This window comes from Ursus americanus, chromosome 19 (assembly GCF_024610735.1).
Source record: "Ursus americanus isolate L20-20 chromosome 19, mUrsAme1.1.p, whole genome shotgun sequence".
Taxonomy (NCBI): domain Eukaryota; kingdom Metazoa; phylum Chordata; class Mammalia; order Carnivora; family Ursidae; genus Ursus; species Ursus americanus.
The window spans coordinates 43,256,312-43,274,784 of NC_142145.1; the positions used below are offsets into that span (position 1 = coordinate 43,256,312).

An 18,473-nucleotide genomic window follows, 5' to 3' on the forward strand; every position below is an offset into this window, starting at 1 on the left:
GTCTAGGGTTTCCATTAGAAGGCCAGCAGATTTTCCAATGTGAAGATTTAGAATTCTTTTTACTTGTTTCCGCAGGAAACACTTTTCCAAGTAATACTGAATTGACCTAGAAACAAGGAGTTAATGTGTGAACATCACTCGCATACCAGAGTCTCATCTGGCTTATTGGTCCTACTTCAGAGCTATGGAAAGGAAGCGTGTTCTGGGTCTCCAAGGGCACTTCTACTCACACGGGGGAGTCTTTACACAGGGGCTCTCCAAGGCCGTCGTCAGAGTCAGGAGTTTCTGGAGATACGGGAAATGCAGTACTCATGAGATTCGACATCATTGTCAGGCAAAGTTTCATTCACCACGTGTCCTCATCAAGACAGACACTGTGCTTCGAGAGCTCTGAGAAGTAAAAGCAGGACAAAAAGGATTTACTGCTTATTGGTGGTGGTTAATAATATCAGCAGTTCTTGCCATGTATTATATATAGCAGATCATGTGTATCACCTCTGCTAAGTCTCTGTGTCCGGTGTTTGCGCAGCCCCGCATACTGCCGGGTGTAAAGTAAGCTGCGACTTCACAGCAGGGTCAGAACCAGTGGGAAATAGAGAACCAGTAAGAATGTTTAGATGAGCAGAAGGGCAGCTTCTGTGCAGACCTGTATTTTGTAAGTATCCCTTAGATATGATCACTTTAAAAAGAACACTTATCATTTGCAAAATCTTTAAAGCCATCGTTAAAAATAATAGACGTACCTATTGTTTTTGGTTATATTCCAGGAACTAGGTAAGTGCTTTTCACTGACTTTCTACTCTTTATGTGAATTGTGGATTTGTCACCATAACAATGAAAGGTGTTGTTAATACCATCTGAAAGATGGAGAAACTGAGGCACAGAGGGCTGGATCACCCAGCAGGTGTGTGTGGTGGCTGGAGGACTGAAGCCCAGCGCTGCAGCCCCCGAGCTCCCGACTCCGTGTTCTGCCTCTGTATCCCCCTGTTCAAGTGTCAGTGATCATTTTTCTCCGTAGAATTTATAAGGAGTAGTTGTCAGTTCTTAAGATTATACCATAAAATAGTTTACTTCACTTAAACACGGTATTGCTTCTATTACAGAATAAATGTGCACCTACGTTATGCTTAACGCCTCTGTAGTCTCCGCGTGGACATGACGTGTGGCCCCGTTGCTGCGCTCTGTTACTTGAAGCGTTCTGCCCGGTCCGGCGCCAGGTTCATTTTCTCTTTCCCCTTCTGCCCCCTTCTCTCTTCCAAAGTGGTTTCCCACACTTGACGAGGTGTTTGGAGAGCAGAGGAGGAAGTCTGTGTGAGGGACGGTGAAAGATGGGGGCGGCTCTGGCGTGCCCACCTTTTACATTCTCTTCTTGGCATTCAGTATCCCGTTCTTCAGTAAGTGTTTATTTAGCGCCTACTGAATGCCGCGCTCTGTACTCCAGACTGGCACGGAGTGAGCAGAAGCCAGTCCAGGTCCCTGCGGGCCTGTAGTCTACTGGATTCCGGGGGGGAATTCCGAGCACATCTCATTTGCCGAAAGGGCTTTGAGGCCCACGTCCGGGTCGACCCCACGCCACCTGCCCCAGTCTGTCCCTCGGAGCTGATCCAGCGTCAGCCAGCCCCACAGAACTGGTCGGCCGCCTTCTTGTCGTTTTGCAAACCTTGGCAAACACGGCCAGCCCCGGAGTTTCCTTGGCAGGCCTGGAGCTGCCTGCCTTCCTCCCCGTGTTGGGGGCGGGGGTGGCTTCCTGTGCGGTGTGACAGCACCGTAGTGCTTCCCACTACTATATTCCCTATAATAAATAAATAGGCTTCTGTAATGGGAAGGATTATGCATTTATTTCCACAAAGTCCCTATCACCTCATTAGTGCTTCATGTTGCCTTCATTAAAATTTGGGCCTACCAGTGCCATGAGATTGTGGGGTTTGTTTATTTTTTCTGCGACAGATGGGAGGGGTAGGTAACAAATCAGAAAGTGTTTGAGGGCCACTGCCCCGAAGGAAAAATCACTGAGGTCGTTTACTGGAAGATGAGAGCACTCAAGGATAGACTGCTTTATTCCTCATCAGTACGGTTTACTCCTTTTCTACTGTGTGCAAAGATTTTTAAAAAAGTATTTCATTAAGTACTGTGGGGAGTTGATAGGAAAAAAAAAACCTGGGTAGTGCTTACCCCCCGTTTCATTCTGATTGTATCTGTAGGCTTTCAGTTGATGCCTGTGACCCTGCACAGGCTGTATGGGCTAGACCCGGTTATCGGCGAGCCCGGGTATCAGTGAACTTTCTCCCCAGGTGAAGGATCTACGTGGTTCTCTAAAAATGAGGCTTCAGCCCCACAGCCTTCACAGGGAAGCAGTACGGAGAGGGGTGCTTCAGATGTGTTACAGGGACGAGCACAGCAAACTGCAAGACCTGGAGAGCCCTTTCAACCCTCCTCCCAAACCTCCCTCACGGCTACCTACATAGAAGGATCTAGTAAGATCCTAGTATGGGGTGAACAAGAGGATAAAAGAGATGGGTAGGCATCAGAGACTGACCTCCTGAGTAGATAAGTAGACGGATGTGGTTGGGAAATGAGGGAAAACCAGTCCGGTCCGGTCCTGTCCAGTCCAGTCCCCCCAGCACACAGGCTTGTCTTTTCGCTCCCTCCTCCTGTCTCTCCTGCACTTCCCTCTCCATCACTTTCTTTCCCATCTCCCTCCCACATCCCTGTCCCTTTCTCACTCTCTGCCCCCTTTTCTGTTCCTTCATATTCTCTTGTATCTTCTCAGCCTGCCCTCTGTCCCTGTCCTGCTTCTCTACCGCTGACCGCTTTTCTTTCTAGACAGCACTGCATTTACCCACCTCGCTCTGCCACCTCCGTGGTTGTCTGGGCATGCCATACTGGGTCTTGTGGTTAAATAAGCATCTAATAAAATTAAGCTGGGGCTCTTAAGAATACCAAAGGCATTCTGCTGCACGGTTCCCTTCCCCTGACGGAAGTGCTCGGTGCAGCGCCGTCTGCTGCCACAGGCAAGTGAAAGGCCTGTTTTCAGAGTCTGATCCAAGTCCTAGTGGGTCGGACACTACCAGATTGCCCCAGACAGAGACAGCACATTTGAGACGAGAGAATGCAGGCTTAGATCCCAGAATATTTTGCTTCTAACTTTAAATCAGCTACTTTTTTTTTTTAACCTTGGGCAATTAATCTAAATATTCCTGCCTCAGTTTGCCTTCTTTGCAGAAGACAGTATTGGCCTTCCCCTCCTTCCCCTCTGGACCTTTCGGAAGGCTGTGGGTTATGGTTGTTCATAAGGCCTTTGGAGTTCTAGGATCTAGTAGGCAACTACTGCATGCACATAGGGCAGTATGTAAATTCCAGGTATGATTTTTTTTTTTCTAATGCATTTCCATTTTTGTACCAAACTTTTCTTGCCAATCAGGTTGATCTTTAAAAAGTTGGTTTGGGATTTTTTTTTTTTTTTTTTACTCTTGTTGGTATTTATTTTAAGATACTTCTCCAAGAACACAGATGTCTGCTTTACAGTGTGAAAATTGTACAGAATAGCTCGTTGCGGTGAAGTAACGAGGAGGATGACTGTTTGGCTGCTGTCTTCACTGCTCATTCGCCTTCTTGCTAATCTGTGTTTTCAATGCTATCTTCTCTCCCATCTGCTCCTAAGCAGGAAGTTTCATCAGCCACCGTCCCCTCAAAAATATCCCGAGACGCGAGTGCGCTGCGCTCATACCAGGCCTGGTGGTTCAGCTGTGGGCGCTGTCGGGCCTCTCGGCCCCCCAGTTGGCTGCCAGCCGACCCAGCATCGGCCACCTCCCGAGGAGCAGAGCCAGGGTAGCCCGCTGAGGCACCCCAGTTCCCACTAGCAGCTTCAACAGAATCATGTAACTAAGTACCCGGATGACCCAAACAACCCCGAGAGAATCCGTGTACATCTTCTCACCGTAAAGATCCCGCCCGGCCCCAGAGCTCACCCAGGAGAAGCACTTTCGGCAACCCGCTAGCCCTCCGGCGTGCCTCTGAACACCGCGCACCACCTGTTGGTTCGGTGTGGAAGCACCAGGACTGCTTCCCTCCATCGCCCCCCCCCCCCTTTTTTTTATCACCCAATAGGTCTTTTTGAAAAGTTGACACTGATATGCCTATAAGAGAGTGTTACTTTATTAAAAAGCCTCCATTTTATATCACTAACACGATTTTTTGTCTATTCTATGAGGGGATCTCAAGCGGCTTTCAGACAGCTCTTGTATTTAGAACAATGCAACATATAAATAAATAAACAGTGCTCCCATTAAACGGTGCCAAGTAAAGCATCTCTGAAGTAGCCATTCTGTTCATCAAGAGCCCTATTTTATTGACTGTTTCCTCCTCCTGTCGGTGAAGGCAAATACAAACTGTAGTGATTAAACTTTAATCTTCCGGGGCACCTGGGTGGCTCAGTCGGTTAAGCGTCTGGCTTTGGCTCAGGTCATGATCTCAGGGTCCTGGAATCTTGCCCCTCCCCCTGCCCCCCCCCCCCCGTCCCCCCCCATCCCCTCCCTGCTCCAGTTCTCTCTCTCTCCAATAAATAAATAAATAAATAAATAAATAAATAAATAAATAACTTAAAAAATAATAAAATTTAATCTTCCTAATCAGCTAGAGAAAATGCTGTGACTGCTCAGGAACCTCTCTGTGCTGGCTTCTTTCTTTTTTTCTTTTGCATTCATGCTTTTGGAATGCCTTTCATTTCAGGGCCGGTTCTTGATTTCAAAAAAAGATTGGAATTCCAACTGTGACCTCCTAAAATGCTAGTAGCTTCCTTAAGATATTGGAATCTCTGTGGCTGATATTTTTTTTAAATTACAGAATAGTAAAAACTCAGGACTGAAAAAAGCATTATAGACCATCTGGTCCAGCGGCGTATATTCTCAGTGGAAAGACTGAAGTGACATGATGTGGCTGCCAACGCCCCGGAACTCGGCAGTGACGTGGCTCGGGCTGCAGCTTGAGCCGCTCCTTTGTCCCCTCCTCTGAAGAACCCTGAGTTGAGAAACCGCAGTGGGTGTCAGTACTGTCACACGTACTGCAGGAGTTCCCTCTTTTAAAAAATAGTTGGGTCAGAAATTATTCTGATCCTTGTCACATGGCACAGCTAAGTATACGTACGTGTTATTTAACAATAATGTACTCTGGGTTCGTGCAACCAAGAGAAATGTGTTCCTTGCTGTACCAGAGTAGTGCTTGCCCTTAAAGGGATTGGCTTAAGAGTGTCAGTAAGTAGTTCTCAGAGCATTTACTTTTTTAAATTATTTTTTGAAGATTTTATTTATTTATTTATTTATTTATTTATTTATTTATTTATTTATTTGAAAGAGAGAGAGAGAGCACAAGCAGGGGGAGCGGCAGAGGGAGAGGGAGAAGCAGACTCCCCACTGAGCAGGGAGCACCATGTGGGGCTCGATCCCAGGACCCTGAGATCATGACCAGAACTAAGGCAGACACTTAACCGACTGAGCCACTCAGGCACCCCTGTTTTTTAAAGATTTATCCAGGTATTTGAGAGCGAGCGAGCACATAAGGGGAGGGGCAGACGGAGAGAATCTCAAGCAGACGTTCCTTTGAGCCCAGAGCCGTACAAGGGCCTCGATCTCACAACCCGTGAGATCATGACCTGAGCCAAAACCCAGAGTCCGACATTTAACTAACTCAGCCACCCAGGCACGCCGCCCCCGCCCCCCAGTTCTCAGAGCATTTAAAGCATGATTTGATTTTAAAATTTTTCTATTCACATGGGGTTCTCTTGTCTTCAGGAGCTCTCTGTGCATATGGCTAATTCCCAAAGAAGACTGGCAACTCCCTGAAAAATTCAATTCCACCTTGCCCTAGCCGCGCTCCAAATAGAATAGCCAGCCAACATTTTCTATATGAATGAACAAATGAGCAAATGAACTTTTTGAAACATCTGTTTCGTGAGTTAGAGTAGGCTAGCGTATCTTGAAAGCTGTGTATGTTAATTTTTTTATTTTTTAATGCACAAAGGTCAAGCAACTAGCCATCTAAGGATCTTAAGAGGAGGTTCCCAGGGATGCAGTTAAGGTTTGAAGGAACACATTTAGCTTTTGACACTGCTAGACAAGGAATTTTTATGACCACATCCAAGAAGTCAATAAGTCAAGTTTATTGTCTATTTAGACGCAGATGTGTCCTGTAGTTAAGATCTAGGACTAGCAGTTAGAGGAGTAAATAAAATGCCAGTTCTCTGTCGTGGGGAAATACAGAGTCTGTGGGGGTGGGGGGAGGAGTCCGCGTGCTGGGCCAGCTGGCTCCTGCCTTCTTCATAACCACTGACCGTCCTCCTAACCCTCCAGCCAGTCGTGTTCATTTCAGAACAGACCAAGTGGAAGAATGTGGCTCGAGCAAGGTAAATCTGTCCCTTCTCTCGTGAAAGCCAGACGGTGGAGAGCCTAGTAACGGAGAGTGGTAACCTTATCCTGGTACACAGTGGCTAGTGTGTAAAATATTGCCGTAAATTCATTCCTAGATAATTATAGGCTAAGCCACTTGACCCCACCATCAACTTCCTTCTTTGTGAAATGGTGATAATACTTAACATTGTGCAGAGGTTTCTGATTTCAGACTAGAAGGCCTTCTAGGAGCGTTAGATACAGTTTCACTGCCAGCCTCTGCTGCTGTTTGCATTCTCCTTCCAAGAGAGCGCGTGCAGAACACCAACTTCTGGAAACATGGGAGGTGATAAAAGCACGGACAGCTTTTATCATCTTGCTTTTGCTGTGTTTTGGATCTGGGAATGGAGGGGCATGGGGGAGGGTACAGATGACCAGATAGTTCCCAAGAGTGTGGAAACCATACACTCCTGCCCCGTTCTTTCAGGATCCAAGTAAATAGACTTCTGTGTCAGCTAAATATGAGCTTACCATGACCTGAGGCCCATTTAATTTTCTGTTCCGCACATTTCCTCCCTGGCAAGAAAATAAAGGGAAAGGAAGCATTATCCTAAACTTCGGTTCCATTTCTGTATTTCTTCATTCAGTCATTTTTCAAAAATGTCAAAAAAATAAGAACACTGATTATGAAGGTAAAATATAGCAGCATGCCAAGAGGATGTACGAATTGATTTAATTGGACAATACATTTTTTTCCTTTTAAAAAACAGAGTTTTTTAAAATGTCAAGAATAATAAATGTTCAACCTCACAGAGCACGAGAGAATAAAAACAAAAACAAAATTTGCCCATAACATCATCAGCCAGTCCTAACCCCTACTAATATTTTGATGTGTTTAATTCCAGGGTGTTTTATTGCATATACACATATCTTTGAAAAATAGCCTTTCCCTGTAGAACTGTTCCAGAGCCTGTTTTTCACTTTAATGCCATATTTGAATTAAAAAAAAAAATTAGTAGCATCCATAGTTGAGCAGTAGTGTGTTTTTTAAAATACTCTGATGTTTTACGTACATTTAAAAATATCTAAGAGATCTAATTTAAAAAGCAATCCAACTATTTTTGCACAGCGAAATTCTATCAAAACGGTCTCTTTTTTCAAGTTCACTTTCCTTTGGGGGGGAAAGAAGGCGGGGTAATTTTGGCAAATAGTTGTTCTTTTCATGGTCCCAGTTCGGTAATCTAATAAGGGAGCTTCTCAGATACATATTTCATTTGAAAAAGAAAAAAAAAAAAGGCACGTTGAGGGCATGCACTGCGTCTCTGACAGAGATCCTGCCTTGAAACATATAAACATTGGTAGCCCCCCCTCTTGGCCAGCAGCAAGGAGAGTAACATTTTGCTATTTCAGATTAGGAAGCAATTGCAGATTAATTTAACACAGTAGCTAGTCATTTTGAAACAACTTGGAAGCCTCCTGTTTTTGCTTTCTGGGTTTTTTTTTTTTTAAATCTGTGAAATTAAGATTTTAATCTGAAAAGGAAAATCCCATACAATTCAAGCGCCATTTTATGAGCATACTATAGTGATTTCATTCTCTACTTCCTTTCATACACCTGTCCAAAGCACGTAACTAGCATCTTGTTCTGTCCTGTTTGCCTTTTTACTTATCCATACCCCACCAGGTAATCCTTCTGTCTGCAAAATGCTGGCTTTCTCAGCCATGGATCGTACCTTCTCAACTATTTTTAAAGTTCTTTGTAGTTCTCCGTAGGTCCATAGACGTCTCCTCTGTACATCTGGTTTACTGCTCTGTGAGATTTCACTTTTCGTGTGCAGAAGGAAAGAAACTTCCTTCATCCTTCTCTGCCAAGCACTGTACTGTACCCCTTCACAAACATGTCTTACGTGCTGCAGGCTTTATCTCTGTGGGGTGGGAAGGTGCAGCCCTGTCTTAGAGATGAGGAAACTGGAGTCTGATAGGTTTGGAAACTTCTCAAAGATCACACGAAGGGTAAGGCTGAGCTCAAGGCAGGTCCAGATTCCAAAACCAGGGCTCTTTCTCCTATACCTGTAGGGTGCCCTGTGTAGGGAACTTTTCCAGCTATATAAAGTTTTGAAAGTTGTCTTACCTTAAGAACATGTTTTCCTTTACTAATTTTGGGCACAAATCTTTCTTCAGTATATTATATACTTTCCAATCTAAGCTAGTCTGGCATTTGATTTGGGGATGATGTAATTTTGGATAATTTTTATAAGTAGTTAGTGTCCTATGGGCAAGAAAACCAGTGACCACACCTGTTTTAAATGCATAGATTAAGGGGCGCCTGGGTGGCTCAGTCGGTTAAGCATCTGACTTTGACTCAGGTCATGATCTCAGGGTCCTGGGATTGAGCCCCACATCAGGCTCCCTGCTCAGCGGGGAGTCTGCTTCTCCCTCTGCCTCTGCCCACGACTTTTGCTCTCTATCTCTCTCTCAAATAAATAAAATCTTTAAAAATTTTTAAAAAAATAAATGCATGGATCAAGAGTTAAGTAGGTTCTGTGCGTTTGAAGGGGGCTCCTGTGATAAAGTGAATGGAAGATTTTAAGTCACATTGGGATGCTCCAAAGGCTTTGGGGCCTCATTCTCAGGTGTCTTCAGACACTGACAGAAACTGTCCTCTAAGTAACCTATATATACAATGCTCATTGATTTTAAAGCACTGCTGGGGCTATTTTATTTTATTTTTTTAAACTCAAGGGAAATTGTAAAATTTTTTTTTTCTCTCTTCAGGGTCATTCTGCTATTTAGTTGAAGTCAGTAGAGACCACAGAGCTTGACACGTGGTAGAAGCCCAGTGAAGTGTTACTTGAATGAATGAAGAAGCGATGAGATCTCTCACAAAATACTTTGACGTTATGGTTGGGAGTCTTGTTGTACAGTTAAGTAACTGTGGTCAGTAAAGTGCTGTTTTTCTACAGGAACCATTACTGTGAGTCCAGTGAGATTGGCACTCCCAAGGCAACCATAGATTTCCATCCTAGGAACTAGCAGGGTCCATGCATAAGATACTGTGATCACAGTTCGCATACCCTAAGCGGTTGGCCAACTATCAGAAAATAGAATTAACGGGAACACTCCAGTCTCTGGGCATTCCATGTCGTATAGAGGCTACTTGAGTCTCTGTGTGTGATATAAATACATGTATTTTAAACCCAGGTTGAAATTTGTGGAAAAGCTACGATTTGTATTAAATTCCTTCATTGCTCTATTAAATGTTATGAGTTACGATATCAAATAATATAGATAAGTATTTTACGATTGACATACTTTTCTGGAAATATCCCCAAGAAACCTGCTGCTTTTCCCAGTGAAAGAGGTAATGGAGTCCCACTTGATAGTGAAACGTGACATAAGACAGGGGCATACATTTTTAACAAATAAAGTCATTCAAACTTTCAGTTTAAACTTCAGCTCATTTGTTCCAGGCGGTGCCCCTGGGGCTCCTGTTTGAACAGCACTCAGGTAGGTTAGATTTAGAAGGCAAATTTTTCATTAGCTGCTTTTGAAAGATGCCTGAAGTCAAATCCCTTGAAGGACTCTCCTACCGAAAAAATCATTGCTGCTCTGCTGGGTGGGTGAGGGGGTTGATTAAGCTGGGGATCCTCCGACTGAAAGCAGCTGGGAAATGGAGCTTTTAAAGGTAAACTGATCAACATGCCTGGGAAATCCATACAGGATAGAAACGGGGGAGAGAGGCATTTGAAGTAAAATTTCAGACGCCTCTTTCACGTCAGAGTGCTTTAGGCAGATTGATGCATCCTGGGAGAGGAAATAATAAGCATCTTTTTAGCTTTTAAAAAAGGCAATATTTCACAGAAATTTAGATGAGTATTTGAACAGTAAGGTGTTTTGATTAAAGTTTTTTCCAAGATTGTTTTTCAGTTTATTTTCTTTTTGAGTAGTTTAAAGTGAATAAATCTTAAGTGTCCACGTGTGTACAACTGTGGGACCACCCAGATCAAGATTTGGAACTTGTCTGGCAGTCCAGAAGGCTCGTTCTTACCGCTCGCAGTCAGTACCCCCCCACAGGTGGCCAGTGTCCTGAGCTCACTCTTTCCGGATGTGTTCTGTGGTCTGTACCTTTGTGGGAGTGGAATCATACGGAATGTGTCTCGTGTCTTTTCTCTCTGCTCTCTCTGTGAGAGCTGTAAATGTTGCATTTTCCTCATCGCATGCCTATGAATTTCGTTTATTTTCATAAAATCAGTCAAAAGGGAGAAATAGTGCTATGAGGTCATAAGCCATTTGTGTTCACTTCTGAAGTAACTCTGCTTCTCCATTTAAACAGGGCTGGGGGCCTGGCTGGCTTGGTTGGTGGGGCATGCGACTCCATCTCGGGGTTGTAAGTTTGAGCCCCACGTTGGGTGTAGAGATTACTTAAAAATAAAATTTTAAAAAACATACTTTATTAAATAAATAAATAAATAAATAAATAAATAAATAAATAAATAAAATACAGCTGATAAGTTCAAGTCTGTCGTGATTTGGGCTTCCGTATATTAAGAAAAACTCAAGCAAGATTTACTGTGCTGTCCAGTGGGACAGCCACTAGCCACATGTAGCTATGTACATTACAATTTAAATTAATAAAATTTAAAATTCAGTTCTTCGTTTCCACTAGCCACACTCAAATGCTCAAATAGTCGCATGTTGCTAGTGGCCACCTTTCTGAATGGAGCAGATCTAGAATGTTTCCATTGTTGTAGAAAGCCCTATTGGACAGCACTGTTTAGAAAGCTGGCTGTTAGCTAGCTGCTTTCCTCTTCCCTTTCCCCCTTTGCAGATGTAAGGATGTGTGGTGGGTTTTATTTTTCTCACTTTAGTTAACATTTAGTTCTGTGGTTCTCAGACCATCATCGTACAAGCTTCTGTTTCCTACATTGTCCCTCCAGACCTTGGGGAAAAAAATTAATGGGAGAATTCTCACAACATGGTGCACTTTTAATTTCTAGAAGGTACCATGTGCTCTCCGACTTTGGGGCCTTGGCAATACTGCTTGAAACCCTCCTTCCAGCATCCCACTGTGTGTTGATTTCTCATCTATCAGATCTCAGCTTAGACTGTCTCCAGGGGACCTTCCCCATCCGTCCTCCCGCCCCCAAGCCTGGGTTACTGTCCCTTCAATTCAGCTATCATGGTGACCTGGCCCTCCCCTGCCTGGTAGCAGCTGCTTGTTTCTTGGCTCCCGTCTCCCACTGAACAACAAGCCCAGTGCGGTCAGGCACCATCCTGTCACATTTGCTGTCGCATAGCTCTCTCTTGTGCAGTGCCTGCTCTTAGGAGAGGGTAGTAAGTATGGTGGAAGGAGAGAACAATGGGCTGCACAAGGAAGGGCCAGTAACCAAGTAGCTTCATGTTAGGCTTCCTCTCTCCCAGGTAGAGGGGACTGTTCCACAGGGGAGTCTGTCAGAGACAGCTTTCTGTCTGGGCATCTCACAGAATACACATCAGTACCCTGAACTGTTTCTTCAGGAGTGATGATGGCACAACCGAGACATTTGCACCCTTCCCGGTTAAAGTGTTCGGTCTGCCTTTCCTCGGAAATCATACTAAAAAGACATCCAAACGGAGAGAATGCTGGGTGAGCAATCAGAGGAAAGGCGGATGGAGAAGCGGAGCTGCAAATGGTCATAATACGGTAGAAAATTCTGCATCTGTCAGTGGGCAGCTGTTCTTGGCATCACAGGCCACGTCTCACCAAGCCAGATGACCTCACAGGGAGGCAGCCGCGTGTAAAGGAAGGGTATTCTGTCAGGATAGGTACCAGAAACCCCAACTCAGACTAGCTTTAAAAATAAGGAACTTTATTTTCCCGAGTAACGGGACCTCTAGAGATAGGCTCGGAGATGGTTGATTCGGTGTGTCAACACTGTCACGAGAACCTAGGTCCTTTCCAGCTCAGCTTGGCCATCCCGGGCAGTGGCTTTCTCCTGGGGCTAGTAGGACGATGGCTGCTGCGGGTACAGGCACCCCATCTGGAACCTCAGTGTCGAGAGAAAGAAGAGAAAGCCATTGGCGAGGAAGGGGGTTGCCAGAAGGTGTAAGGTGAAACATCTGGAGTAGAAGCCATAGATAACCGAGTATCCGCTATAAATGCCAAGACCTCCCAGCCCCAGATATCCTCCTCCCATCACAGTCTGTGGATTTGCCAAGTTCTTTCAGTCTGCCTTAGACTTAAAAGTGCCTTAGAAGTGATCTAACTAATGGGACACACAGACCAGGGAAGGCTCCCAGAATGGAGAAAGAACGCGAAGGGGAGGAAGTTGAGCGACTCACCAAAGACAGTTCCCATACTTGACAGTCCTGCCAGGGTTGCCCTGAGCCAGCCATTGGGAAACTCCCTCGGGGCCCTTAAGGGTTAATTCCCCCCCACACACCGAAGAAGAAACACCGGCTTAATTTTAAATTTAGCAATATCCATACATTCATGATTTACAATGTAGATGGTATATATTCTGGGAAATCTGGAATCCTTCAACCAATCAGTTATGCTTTAATTTTTTTCTCCTTCTATATAGACCTCGCAGTATTGGAGCTGTGCTGAATGAGGTCACAGTCTAACTACAGTATTAACCCTGCAAATCTGTTCATTTTCGCCCGAGCGCCCTCAGGCAGGATACAGAATGTGTCCAATTGAAAAACTATTACAGACACTGCAGCGCCGTGATGGGATGCATTGTAGCAGGGAGGGGGCACGTCGTGGGGGGGGGGGGTGTCTTGAGCCAGGTAGGAAGTAGCTCTCAAAAGTAGAGGCGATGGGATTGCATTTTTAAAGGAAAAGTGCTGTTCTTTGTCATTTGAATTTTAAAGTGCTAACTTTTAATATTTTCCAACCTTAGCTGTTTTATATTTTCTACCAACCGTATTTTTGGTTTTTAGTTATTTTCCCCATCCCGGACCTCTTCAGTTTCTCTTCTCTGTGTGCTACAAACATCCGTTTATGTTTTTTTTAATATCCATTTTGCATTATTAAAAATACACAGGAACGCATAAAGAATAATACAGTGAACACCCATGAACCGACCAGCCAATTTAAGAAATAAAACATGAACTCTTTTCCTATGACTGTTTCTGGGCCCTGTTTAATTCAGCATGGAGCGAAGCACAACACAGATGGTCAGCGTTTCGTGTAAAGGCCCCATCCCGCCCCGTTCATGGGAGCTGCAGAGTTTCAGAAAGCGCGTGCATTCGCAGTCTTGCCTGGACATGTGGTTAATGCTAAGTAGTCTAACAGTTGCGCCCCAGGTAACTCCTAAAGCTGTTTCAGATCATAAAATCCATGATGTTTTGCAAATTTATATTTTATCGTGCTGGGTTTTATGCACAAAAACTAGATGACTTCCCATTTATAATCTCCATCAAAGGCATTTTTCAGAATCCCCTTATAATGCCTCGTCACTGGCTTTGCTGCACATTGTCTGCGTGTTTGAAAACAATCTCTGACTCAGTGATAAATCTGAGCGTATCGTTGTGGCGTTAGTCTGGCAGAACTCAGACATAAGTGCTATTTTAGCTTATTCCTCAATTGCAGGCTCTAAATATTTGACCCCTTCATTGAGTGCCAGAGACCTGACTTGACTTGTCTGTGGTTTGGGCTCTTATTTAAAAGCAATCGACCGTGTTTGGATAGTGTTTGAAATATTTATATTGTATCCATGGAAGGGCCGTAGTATTTTATTTCCTCAAGAGTACACTTCCTTCAGCATGCTCTGGCGGCCACCCTGTGATGTCCTCCGTCTGCTCTTCCCCTCCCACTGCCACCTTTGCCTGTGGGACCGCTCCAGCGGCACCTGCCCCAGGGCCACCCCGGGAAGCTCGGTCTCCGAGAAGTCTGGCAGAGAAAAGAGCGGCTTGCTTGTGGCTCGCAAGCACATACTTACCACCGAAGGGTACAGTCTTTCCAAAGTGTCCCCAGACCCACAGTCTTACAGAGAGAGAAGCAGACAACACACGGGTAGAGTGTGTGTTGATTTTTTTTTTTTTTTTAATCTCTCGACTGATGAACTTCTGGTGCCTATTTACAAGGTTGCCTTGAGAATGTGTGCTGATGGCCATGCTAGTCCTACCCTCTTCTCCTGATTTGAAAACTAGGAATCAAGGAAAACATTTTGCAGAACACAAGTGCTGAAAAGGTCTGTATTTATCTCAACTGCCCAGCAGTAAGTTTCCAAAGAGAAGGATAAAGCATCCGTATTCTCTTTAGACGTGGGTTGTTTTAAATGTTGATTGTCTTTTCCTTTGGAATGAGTGGTAGCTCTCCACGTGCCATTTACCAGTTGTTAAATGCGAGGATTCATTAGTGAAATAAGCCGTCCTAGAGCTCAGGATGATTGGAAGTGAGCATTAGTTCGGCTCCTTGATTCTGAGCATGGGAAGTTTTCCTTTTCTGTGTTACAGATTCGGTGTTTCTAATATTCATTACAACGAGAGTGAGAGCCTGCTGATTTGGGGAGATTGTATTGCCGAATGAATATCAACGCTCGGCTCTGGCTTATTCTTTATGATGCATGTGTTTCCTGTCTCTCCGCGGAAAAAACGAAAACGTGTCTCAACTTGCTTATCTCTCTGTAGGACAGTCGACCCAATATGTCAAGACCTCTGATCACTAGATCTCCTGCGTCTCCACTGAACAACCAAGGCATCCCTACTCCAGCCCAGCTCACAAAGTCCAATGCGCCCGTGCACATTGATGTGGGCGGCCACATGTACACCAGCAGCCTGGCCACCCTCACCAAATACCCCGAATCAAGGTAATCTGAAAAAAAAGGAAAAGTCTGCTCAAAAGTGCATGTGTTTGATGGTCTAACTGTTTCTCCTTTGACCAGCACAGCAGCAGTGTGGCCTCCCTGGGGCGGGGCGGGGGTTAGAACAGGAACGCCCGGCTACGGGGGCTGCTCTGGGGTGGGGCTGTCAATCTCGGCCCAGTCAGGGCCTGACCCACAGCGGGGTGGGGTATGCGTAGACCCGTCACATGGGAGTGGAGTTTTAAGATATTCTGCCCTGCCAAGATCTTGGTGTCTCTCAATGTAGTAACAAAAAGAAGGATGAGTTCTACCTCCCACGAAAGTTTTCTTCTTTCCCTTTCTTCTAAAACACACATTCTTATCAGTTCTTAGAATTTTCTGGGAGATCGTTTGGCCCACCAACTTGTGAACTAGAGAAAAAAAAAAATGAGAGACTCTTATCAGTGAGTGGAGCAGTATATTTAGAACAGTATGCAAAAGTCCAGGAAGCCAAGATAGTCTTGCTTTAAAAAAAATTAAAAGAGCAGTGGGATTTCTGAGCACTCAAGGCAGATAAGTAAATATAGAAAGTGTCTGAAGAGGGGAGAGTGGTTTACAAATAGGCAGTACACACTCGATGCTTGTGAGACACCCCCTCCCGTGTGCCCTCCCACCACTTCTAGAGGAGTTCCAGGGCAACAGTTTGCTTTGTTATTGTTGCCGGGACACCCCTCCTGGCTCTGCCTGGATTTGGGGGCTATGCCCAGATCCTCTAAGGGAGCTGATCTTCACCAGCTCTGCGGGTGGGTAGAGGAGGAGGCAGGAGCTCATGGGGGCCAAAGTCAGGAAAAAGGGGGTTTCTCTGCTTGGTTCTGCTCATCTGGGATGGAAGCACACCACTTGGGCTTCGGGGAGGGACCAGTGGCTTTAAAGTAACGGACAGCAGGGAGCTTTACAGCCCGAACACACAGCACTGACCTGAAAATCAGCGGCATCTTGATAACCGCATGAAGACCCCTTTTTTGTTTGTTTTTCTTATTCTCACTCTACTGCCTGATATTTTATGAAAGAAGGTGAAGTTTGAGAAGAAGAAAGAGGAAATATTTTCTCTCTTGATTTCCAGATTTGATTTCTGCAAAGTGAAATGATTTTTTTAAAAACACAAATGACTATTACTTCAATTACCAAAAAAACCTATGTATTTTTCAATGAAATGATGCTGTCAGTCAGTGATTCGTTTTACTGAGTCCCCACTTTCCCTAAGCTCGTTGTAATAAGTCCTCCAAAGTCTGGCTATGTGATGGCTGTATTTCCCAAGACTATCGTGATCTAAGTAATGTTTCTTTAAAAAAAATACTTACTTCCATTCCTTCTAAGCTAATACCAACCTCAACAAACGAAAATCGCTGTGCCTCTTCACGTGAGCGCTTAATTCTAGGGGCCAAGCCCCAAAACATACAGGAGTCAAAAAGCAAACCCTTAGCTGTAGCAAAATTCACGGATCTGATCCGATGGCCTTTTGCTTCAGTCAGATTTTTAAACTCTGATCCAGGAGGGAAGTTAATAATTACCCCATGTGCATGTGACATAAGTAGTAGGTTTTCTTCAAGTGCTCCCTGCAGCGGGGTGGGTCTCTTCCTTAGGGACTAAAGCCCCCCGGGAGGGGGGGGTTGGTTTCTGGGAAGCTCCCCTGTGTCACTTAGCCAGTTGCAGTGGTAGGAGGTAGAAATTCGTTGGAGACTCTATTCATTCAGTTCCTCTCTCGAACAGTTTGCTACTTTGAAAGACCTCGAGCAGTGTCTCACTTGGAAAGTCTTCCTCTAGCCACCTGTGCCTGGGTATTTCTAAGAGTCTAGTTTCGGTTCCTCCTTATCCACACCCTGAGGCATGCGTCGCATTCCGTGATCTCAGTACTCTGGACATCTGCGCTGTCTCATATGGCCCCCACCAGCCACGTGCAGCCACTGAGCACTTGACATGTGGCCGGTCCAAATCAAAATGTCCTAGATTGTAAAGAATTAGTATCCCCCCCAAAAAGTAAAATATCTCAATAGTTTTTTATTATTGATTCCATGTTGGAGTGAGAATATACTGAATTAAATAAAATGTCATTAAATTTAATTTCACCTGTTTCCTTTTACTCTTTTAATGTGGCTCCCAGAAAACCCCAAATGACATGTGTCTTGCTTTTTGTTTCTATTGGACTCTGCCGAACTAGACACAGATTTTTTTTTAAATCTCACCAAACCTACTTCTCCCCCAACCTGATCCTTCCATGCATCATAACTTGAATTTCTCTTTCACTAACTTAATTAGAAAGGTTGAAATTGCGCATCTTTCTTTCCCCATCTTTCCTTACACTTCCTTGTCACCGCTGGGCCACAGTATCATGGGAGCAACATCAAAAATAATTCATGGTTCATCAGTCCCACGTTTGAATGCTGACTCTGCCGTTTAGTAGTTGTTTGGCCAAGGACAGGTCCAATTTCTAAGTGCCGGTCTTCTCTCTGTAACATAGACACAGATACGTCTTCTTGCAAGGTTATTGAGAGGATTAAATGTGATTACGAAAAGCACGCCATGGCCCTGTGCCCAACACATACTATTGCCTTTATGCTTAACCTTCTGCCAAACCCAGCAATTGTTTCTCTTCAGACTGCCTTCCAAATACCAAATATATCCCATTCCTTCATTTCCTAGACCATGGAAACAGGCTCACTTTCGGATTCTTCCTGAATGGACTGCAGGCTGGAGGGACTCCTAGCCGGCACCTTCCGGTCCTTGATCTTGACGCCCCTACCCTACCTGTCCCAGAACTGCTGAGCTGTTCCAAGATCATCTTTATTGTCAGGGAGATATTTTGTAAGCTTATGTTTGACTCTGAAACAAGCCTTACAAAGTGACTTCTCTTTCTGTTGCTTACACCTAAAGCAGATGACTGTGGTTTAGATGTTGAATTGACTGCTCTGCTCCCTCTTGGAGTGTGTGTGTGTGTGTGTGTGTGTGTGTGTGTGTGTGTGTGTGTGTTTTGTAACTCACTCCATGTTCATATCAAGGCAACAATCAGTTTAATGGGACCCATACATATATGTTCATAGTCAAAGATACAGAGGAGAAAGAGTTTCGTGTTTTTCTTATACATGTCAGCTCTTCCTTCCAGCTTCTGAGAAAAGTCTCTTTGGGGATAAATCAACCTTTGGGGATAAATCCTAGGAGATTAGGTTGCCCATGACCATAGAATTACACATAGCCCCAACTCCAGTTCTCTAAATTCTAGGGTACTTTGAAACCTTCCCACAGGGCCATTCCCTCTCCCCGCCCCTCC

At 44.6% G+C, this 18,473-nt stretch overlaps 1 protein-coding gene across 5 annotated transcripts in view; it reads left to right on the forward strand.

Moving 5' to 3' along the window:
* Window positions 1-18,473, forward strand: part of KCTD1 (potassium channel tetramerization domain containing 1) — a 171,946-nt gene that overhangs the window by 113,137 nt on the left and 40,336 nt on the right. For 3 of the 5 annotated variants that reach the window (XM_045781935.2, XM_045781937.2, XM_045781934.2), the window contains exon 2: window positions 14,997-15,175. In XM_045781935.2, the coding sequence (XP_045637891.1) occupies window positions 14,997-15,175 (179 nt within the window). Of the gene's footprint in view, window positions 1-1,103; window positions 12,297-14,996; window positions 15,176-18,473 lie in introns of those variants that run through there. The other 2 variants (XM_087869908.1, XM_087869909.1) reach the window with 2 other exon arrangements.